Below are 8,567 nucleotides of genomic sequence, written 5' to 3'. Positions count from 1 at the left end.
TTTTTTTTTTTTTTTTTTTTGTCAAAAATATATATTTACATTCATTACTTCTTTACTTGGGGTTTCTAACATTTTATTCTGTATATATATATTTTTTAACTTTAGATATTTGTTTAGTATTAGTAATCTTTACCAGAAAAAAATATTTTATTTGAATTAGATTCGAGTATAATTCAACAATAAGTCATTAAGAAACAAATCTATAAAAAGTCAAATCATGCACACAACAAGTGAAAGGAAAACCGTATTAGGCATTTGATTTATGTTATATATGTAATGTAAACGTTGTTCATATGGTAGGCCAAAGGGTGCGTATACCGGTCAATACGCTAGTCACACACGGTAATTATATGATTTCGTCAACTATTGACTTTGCTAATAAAAATATTAGTCATTTTTTCCAATGTTATTATCATATTCGTGTTACATCTATTTTCATTATATAACCAATTAACTTGCCAATGTCAAATGCTTCACATAGTTGATACTTGATATGTATATAGTTGCCAAATTTCGTCAATGACGTAAGGCTGCATGGCGTTGAAAAAGAAACATGCATTATTCGTTGGTTCTATTCTAGCTCTTATTATAGAAAGTAGCATTTAGAAATAGTTTAGTTTCAACTCTTAAGATATAAGGAAATACATATTTTATTATTTATAATTATACACATATGAGCGTTATTCGTAAACAAGTACAATATTTGTAAAATTACGAAGGGAGCAGATTAAGTAGTTAATTCTTTTCTTATTGATGTAAGCTAGCAAATTGTTGTCTTTCCTGTCTCCAATTCTTCAAACCTGACAATTTTTTTTTTTTTTTTTCAAATCAATACTATAATTATAATTGTTCGTAGCGCCGTACCTAACTATAAGAAGAAGAAGGGAAAAAAAGAATGGATTTTTGATTATGATTGCACAGCATTTAATAAATTTATTTCGTGAATATGATTAAATTTACATATAGCCAAGTTGAATCTTGAATACTTAATTGGGTCTCGATCCAACTTTTCATTTTTTTTATCATTTGGGGATCTGAGCTCCCACAGATTTTTCTATTTTTTATCTCAAAAAAATCTTAGTAAACATTTTGATCAACTCAACTTACATACATCATCCCTTTTGAGCAAATTTGTTAAATATAAACTAAAGACTTTCTTGTTAAATATTATAAATGTGAACAGTTCATTATATGGTTAAGTAAACAATCGTGGTTGCAATGTGGCTTTTGTTTAATTGATTAAACAAAACAGCTAACTTTTTTATCTTTTTCTTTTTTTTTTTGACATCAAATAGAACAGCTAACTATTGAATTAGTAATGAGATATTACATTAGCACGTCCCACATGATTAATTCCATTAACTAAGTAAAACTATTTGTACTAATTACATGGAAATTTTAAAGTATTTAATGATAATCTTTGTTAATTTGTTGATGTATGCCATTACTCTTTTTTTTTTTGTGCAAAGCCATTACTCTCTTTACCTGTAAATTTCATCTTTTTAATGAAAAAGTTTTTTTTTTTTTGTTTTTGTATTTGCTTTTTTTTTGTGATGACTAACCCCTTCAGTTACATTCTAAAGAGTGATGCTAAAATTTTAATATTTTTATGTGGAAAACTATTGATGCTTAAATCATCCATAGTAAGACAAAGGAAGATTATCAACCTTTTAGTCTTATTTAGACAATAAAAAGTCTTTGGTCAACTGTATTAATTATTTTTCTTCTTATATATTAGCGATAAATTTCTTTAATCAGTTCCAGTGTATTAGTTATGTTCATATGGTCACCCTGTTTAATATATAGTAGTAAATTTGCAAGAAAGAAATTGATTTTTTCAGACAATGAGTGAATGAAAGGGTCAACTAACATGTCTCTAAGACTTGCATTGCAAAGACAGATCAGCGATATTGACCTGAACTTTCATAGAATTGGGTTTATCTGGTTAATATATCCAAAACACTTATATTTTTTTTTGGAAATGACCTTCTCAGTTTATATTACTTCCGACGAAAATTTGAATGAAATTATTAATTATATGATTTTATATTTAATGTTACTGTAATCTCGAATTGGTATTAATGAAGTTTTTTGGCATGAAAATAACCAATAATCTGTATCTGTTGATGTTAAATTTAATGTTACTGTAATCTCGTTTTTATATTTATGTATATTTAGAGAGATGTGATAAATAAAATTGTTAGTATAAAATGTTTGATATTTACATTGTGTACATTGTGACGACGAAATCGCATTTGCTGGTCATTAATAGGAAATACAGTTATACTAAACTTACAAGTTATTTTTGTGTCATCAATCAACTTGCGAATAGATTGTATAATGACCTAAGGTCAATGGTTTAGATTTAGACATTGAAATTAAACAAATACAGAAAGAAAGATTTATAAAGTTTAAAAGACAAGTTGGAGATTCTCTATATTGAAATTTTAGGTCAATGGTTTAAGATTGGTCATTGAATGAACGGTTATTTAATTATTTATTGTTGGGGTTAAGGCTCCCATCTCTATGCATTATCCAAGATATTTGAATTCAAAACTAATCAATTTTTAATTAGCAGATATACAGTATTGATTTTAAGTTGAAGGAATCATAGTACATGTCCATGTACATCTTGTAGTACTCTTCTCCGTGGAAATTGAGCATATCGGCCGGTTTAAATTCAAAAGGTTTTAAACCAACTATCCGGTTGATTGCTATATCGTTGAATGTTCAAATTGCTATATCATTGCTTGGAATATATCCAAGAAGTACTTTGTCCTAAGTCAGCATACAACCTCAACAGAGATAAAAGGGAAAAAAAAACCAACGCAACGTTCAGAAACTAATTTAGTTCTCTAACAATGGGATCTCCTCTAATTGATAACGAAATGAAGATTTTTTTTCTACAATCCATATGCATTTATTATATCGAAGCCATCCAAGAGCATCACCAAGAGCTACTTCATTTTTCAAGTATACAAGACTTAGATATTTGAAGTACGAATCCTCTTCAATGGTAAAACTATTCAACTTCAAAGGAATTTGTATTTTGGAGTATAATACTTTTCATATTGATAAGATCATAAAAACTTTTCTAATAAACTAAAAATGTTTGCAACAGACGACACAATGGTTTTTTCTATTTTTTTGTCAGACCAAAATCTATGAATGAACCAAAAAGATCAACTTCTCAACCGAATTAACCTTGCATTCAAACAAATTGATTTTTCCTTTTGTTAAATGTTATTTTGTGTGTTTGTATCATTAAAAAATGGAAATCAACTCAAGGTTTAATCAACAAAAAAAAACCAATCAAAACAAATTCTAAAACCCCTCTGATTCTGAATACATATCAAGTCAAGTCCATTTTATTTTGGTTACTACTATTGGAAAGAAAGAACTTGAACATAGAGACCAAGATTTAGACTAAAACCAGTAAAGATCTTTCCTATTTTCCTGTTTTGCTTTCCTTTTCTTTTTTATGTACAAAGAAGAATTTAAACTAAAGAAAAGGAAAAAAAAAGCTGATTCGAAATCTGAAAAGTGAAAAGGATAAAAGAGCTCTCTCAATCATCAACCTTTGGGCCTCTGTATAGTGCTCCAACTACGTTCGTATGATCTTCTGGATTATCATCCCTTTCTTGCAACCATGCATAACCTTCCTTCTCCTCTTCTTCACATCTAAACACCTCATCATCCCCTGAAAACAACATAAACTTTTAATCGACATGTCTAATTATGATGTCCAGACTATTCATGATTAGTATGTATAGAAAAGCTGACCTGATGAGATTTTGTCGAAAGGGAAGTCTAGAAAATAAGTGCAATCTTCTGGATTGGAGTAAGGGGGCCCGAGCACGTCTAGCACCGCGCAAGCTGTTTTAGCTGTGAACCGATGCATGTTCCCGCCATCATCCGGATACAAAATCGAGGTGTTGCATGGTGCGGTGAATGTTGAGTCCACCTTCAGTTTCGCTAGTCGGGTTTTTGGATCTCTCACTACAGTTGGGGTAGTAAGACAGACCGATTTAGTTTTACTTAACAGTATCATTAAGTCTAAAACAGAGCCTATTACAACTTAATTTGCTTGGTAACACTGCGGGATGGCAAAATTTCACTATAAAAAACAGTGTAAATGACAAAAAGTGGTACACCACATCCGCTATCTCAACGTTCCCCACCATTTAGGGTATTACTGTTACCAATCATAGCCTATAATGTTTAACCAAATTGGGATATTGCATCTTCTACATAAGAAGTTAACTTACTTTTCACTTCTATTACAATACACATTCTAATATCTAACGAACCCTGATAAACCAACCATATATAGTAACTACAAGATAACAATAACAAACAAGTTTTGCCCCCCAAAAAAAAAAAACACAATAACAAACAAGTACTCTAACAGCCTCACAAAAGTTTTCTTGGAATGAAAGTAAACTTACTTGGAGCATCAACCACCCAATCATACGACTTGATGTGCATTGTACCAAAGAGTATCTTACTAAAAACAGTCATCCCTGGATGGTTATGAAGCGGAATGACACCAGAAGGCGGCAAACAGAATATCCCAATCTGCCATAAAAAAAAAAAAAAAAAAAAAACCCTAATCATTATGATTACTTATACCACAAGAAAGAGAACAATATACAAGTGAGAGTGTTTCTTTCTAAGTGAAATAAATTATACCGAGAACTGAGCACATTCGTGTAGATGTAGATACGTTATCGGCGGCGAATACCCATTATCCGGTACGACGTTTGGTCGGAAATACGGCATCGTCGGAGTTAAACCGACATCTTCTGGTTTCATATTGTCTGATATAATCAAAAACCAACAAATCAAAAACTCAAAACTTATGAAAAAACCTAAAACAAGAATCTGATTAAAAATGTGAATACCAAGAATCTCTCGTAGATGTGTGATTTTATCTAGAGAAGGAACAACATCAGGACCACAGTCAGAGAACACTTCTTTGCAAGTATTAAACAGCCGCCGCACAGCGGTGATCTCATCAACCGGAGAATCAATCTTATTCTTCCGTCTCCATGTCATCATCACCTTCTTGTTCTTGTTCTTCTTCTTCTTCTTATTGTTAACAGAATTGGGATTAGCCTTACATTGATTCTTACTAGCAATCAACTCCATAACATCTTTCTCTGGTTTCATCTCAAACCCCATAAAATCTCACCAAAACTCAACCAAATAACACTGAAAATATATNAAAAAAAAAAAAAAAAAAAAACTGAATCTGGGGAATGGTTTAAAAGTAGAGAAGAATGAATTGAGAGAGATATAAAAACAGGGGAAAGAAAAGAAAAAAAAATTAATACTATAAGAAAAAGAGAAGATAGAGAGATAGAGAGATACCATTACCAAATACAAAACCAGGGGCCATTCTTTTAAAATCCTATGGGCTCTCTGTTTTGTTTTCTCAAACAGCGGAATTCTTTCTTTCGTTTTTTTTTTTATCCGTTTCGGTCTTCGCAAAAGGGGTAAATTTGGAATTTGAACGCACACTAAAATATTTTTATATACATTACCACTTGCTCGGTTTACTATAACTCGGTTATGCTTAAACCGGATTTTATCATCTTACAATGCAATCAATTTACTGAAATATTTTCACTCACAGATTGTTTTTTGTGAGTGTTTGGTGGAATTCACTCACGAATTGTTGATTCATCGATATGGAATTATTGATTCATTCCACAGTTACGAACTTACGAATGAAAAGTACTTTTGTGATTTTGAACTATTTTAAAATCGGAGGATGGTTTTGTTTGTGTGTGTGTGTGTTTTTTTTTTTTGGTGGTGGCTTTGTTTGTGCGTTTGCTTTAAGTGAAAGCATTCGTATACATATTACATAAAATAGATAGATTAGAAAAATGCCGAGTTTGGCCTTGAAATCTTTTTTTCCTCCCCGTATTATATGGGAATGAGTACTAGGAATCTTTGTTTTTTTTGTTACTATTATTATATATTTTTTGTTTTTGATTTGATAATATTGTATTTGTTTTGGCATCATTTGATATTCTTCGGCCAGATTATTTTGTTCATTTTCAGGCCGTATAATTTTATTTGTGATCTTTGACAATAAAGCAATTAAGCACATAACAAAATCGGAATTGCTCACCAAATCGGAAAATGTTTGATTATACATATGGTTCCAACTCTATTCTCTCTGGCTGATATTTTTCTTAATATAAAAATCTCTAATATCATTGTCATCTACCCTTATGTTGTTAACACACTTTTTTATATAGTAATGTGTAATTATGTGTTTGATGCGGATTTAAATTCGTTTAATAACACAAAATAGTAGACACATGTTGGTCAAACACACAATAAAATACTGAATTGAAGCGACCAAATGTGGAAATTAGTACAAGAAGCAGCTGTATTCGCTTGCTTTTTTTATATATAACTTGTTTATCATTACACCAACAAACAAAAAAAAATATCCTTACAAATTAGAGCTTTTTTTTTGTTGTTGTTTAATCATTTTTACCCCTTAATTCTTTATTTCCTGAACTAGATTAGAAGCAAAAAATCAAAATGTTGGAAAAAAATTGTCTTTGAGACATTCAGTAGCAAATTAAAAAGAAACGTTCTAACAGCGTTTTCCGACTCTGCAATCAAGTGCTCCGGCGTACTTGGTCAGCTTAGAAACAGCCATTCCATTTTTGTGTTTGATCATTTGTTTCCTAGTGTGTGTGCATTTGAAGTGAGGGTTACCAGATTGTCTGAAATAAGCTCCGTTCATGAATACATCTTTCTCGGATCTCCAGTTCCAGTGTTTCCACTCGTCCTCCGGAGCATAATCCCTCTTTGTCACCTACACATTCATTCATATTTTTATAAGTTTTACAGAAATCTAATATATCCCCCAGACTTTTCATTTTTGGTCTTTTTTTTTACGTACCTCTCTGTAATGAGGTTTGTGAGGAGGAGCTATGAATCGGTTTCCATGGCTGAGAATTGTTGGACCTTGACTACCTCCAATTGCGTAAAGCTCCCAATGAGTGTAGTCGTTGTTCACAACATGAACAAATCCCCATCGGATCCTAGGCATCCTCTGTACAAGTCCTTTACCAAAATGGTTATAGGCCACTGTGACTTGCATATGCTTGTCTGCTTCGTTCGTGTTTTGCGCACCAAGCAACATCACCTATACACAAATCCCCAAAAATGCAAATTATGTGGTTAATATCAACGATCAATAGATAATGTAATCTTAAAGTAATACATGCAGATAAATTTGGATGCTCACATCGTTGTGATGAGTGAAGTGAGAGTTGGAGATTGTAATGCCAGTGGATCCAACGATGGCATCAATGAGTCCATCTTGACATTTTGACATCGAAATATGGTCAAGCCAAATGTTAGACGAACCGTAAATCGATAAACCGTCTCCATCGGCTCTAGTCCTCATTCCGAAATGGTCTACCGAGTCTCGGATCATACCACCGCTACTCTCAGAAATGTGGTGAATGTGCAATCCATGGATGATGACATTTTTTACAAACTGCATCGTGATCCCTGCGCCATGCGCGATATGGACGTTAGCTCCTCGTGCATCGATCGTCTTGTGGCTATTAATCAGAAGCTCTTGGTTTAAGCGAATGCTCATGTCGTTCTTGAAAATGATCCAGAGAGGTTCCTTCTGGATTACGGCGTGACGCAATGTCCCGGGTTTCGGGTTCACCATGTCCTCGTCGAGGTTGCTTGTGACCACATAGATGCGTCCGCGTTTTCCTCCGGTCGTCCTGTGACCGAACCCTCGGACGCAACGTGTGAGCTTCTTACGACGCTTGGCCCAATTCGAACGGCAACGCCAACATTTATCTATCGGGTTACTTGCGGTACAAGGTCCCTTAAGTTTACTCCATTTTCCTTTGCCTTTACCTCTTAGGCTTCGTCTCGTGCTGTTTGTCGAGTTTCCGACCATTTTAATACCCTCTTCTTCCTCTTCTTCAGGCTTCGCACCGCCATGTTCCTCTTCAACCTGCGCACCGACATGTTCCTCTTCAAGCTGCACAGCGCCATCTTCCTCGGTCTCCGTAGCATCAGTAGAGTTGCTACATATATATATATACACCAAACCAAAACACATGAATCAAACATCAGTAATGTTTTTGGGTTCGAACTCAGATATTGACTTGACTTACTCGTAATGACGCTCATGAAAGTGATCGACGATTTCGTAAGGATCAGAATGATAAGCTTGTAGAGTGAATTCTCGGGCTTCGTCGGCTCGTCGCGACCAATACTCGTCCAACTCAGAAATGTTGCCTCGTATGGTCGGAATCAGACCGGCAATACAAAACATAAACATCAACTTTAACAACGTAGCCATCTCCATCTTTTTTCTTCTTCTTTTTTTTTTTCTTTTTTTCTTTTCTTAGAAAACAGTTAGCTAATATCTAAACAATCTCTTTTTGTTCCCTTGTTTTCTTAAGGGGGTAAGATTTAAATGGAGAATTACGAAGCTTTCGACATGGCTTTAGGTCGTTTTTCTATATTTTTTTTCTTTTTCTTTGAGAGCCTAAAGCCTCTAGATG

The 8,567-nt window shown here is 33.3% G+C and overlaps 2 protein-coding genes across 2 annotated transcripts; both read right to left on the bottom strand.

The window, feature by feature from the left end:
* Positions 3,306–5,341, bottom strand: LOC104735529 (plant cysteine oxidase 1-like). The gene is made up of 5 exons (XM_010455337.2): positions 4,905–5,341; positions 4,693–4,820; positions 4,449–4,578; positions 3,784–3,999; positions 3,306–3,700 (listed from the first exon to the last, which is right to left on the bottom strand). The coding sequence occupies exons 1-5, from the start codon at positions 5,182–5,184 to the stop codon at positions 3,567–3,569; spliced, it is 888 nt and encodes a 295-aa protein (XP_010453639.1). The 5' UTR covers positions 5,185–5,341; the 3' UTR covers positions 3,306–3,566.
* Positions 6,372–8,567, bottom strand: LOC104735528 (probable pectate lyase 19). Its single transcript, XM_010455336.1, has 4 exons — positions 8,175–8,567; positions 7,277–8,084; positions 6,929–7,174; positions 6,372–6,841 (listed from the first exon to the last, which is right to left on the bottom strand). The coding sequence occupies exons 1-4, from the start codon at positions 8,366–8,368 to the stop codon at positions 6,617–6,619; spliced, it is 1,473 nt and encodes a 490-aa protein (XP_010453638.1). The 5' UTR covers positions 8,369–8,567; the 3' UTR covers positions 6,372–6,616.

Source organism: Camelina sativa, chromosome 13 (genome assembly GCF_000633955.1).
Source record: "Camelina sativa cultivar DH55 chromosome 13, Cs, whole genome shotgun sequence".
Lineage (NCBI taxonomy): Eukaryota > Viridiplantae > Streptophyta > Magnoliopsida > Brassicales > Brassicaceae > Camelina > Camelina sativa.
The sequence above is the reverse complement of the archived record's forward strand: the minus strand, read 5'-3'. Positions and strand labels throughout refer to the sequence as shown.

Excerpts from the sequence above, each read along its gene's own strand:
- LOC104735528 (XM_010455336.1), bottom strand. The coding sequence starts at position 8,368 with ATGGAGATGGCTACGTTGTTAAAGTTGATGTTTATGTTTTGTATTGCC. Across the intron at positions 8,085-8,174 it reads TTTCATGAGCGTCATTACGA|CAACTCTACTGATGCTACGG; the intron begins GTAAGTCAAGTC and ends ATATATATGTAG. Across the intron at positions 7,175-7,276 it reads ACTTCACTCATCACAACGAT|GTGATGTTGCTTGGTGCGCA; the intron begins GTGAGCATCCAA and ends ATTTGTGTATAG.
- LOC104735529 (XM_010455337.2), bottom strand. The coding sequence starts at position 5,184 with ATGGGGTTTGAGATGAAACCAGAGAAAGATGTTATGGAGTTGATTGCT. Across the intron at positions 4,579-4,692 it reads ACGAATGTGCTCAGTTCTCG|ATTGGGATATTCTGTTTGCC; the intron begins GTATAATTTATT and ends TTTTTATGGCAG. Across the intron at positions 4,000-4,448 it reads TTGGGTGGTTGATGCTCCAA|TGAGAGATCCAAAAACCCGA; the intron begins GTAAGTTTACTT and ends CCCCAACTGTAG.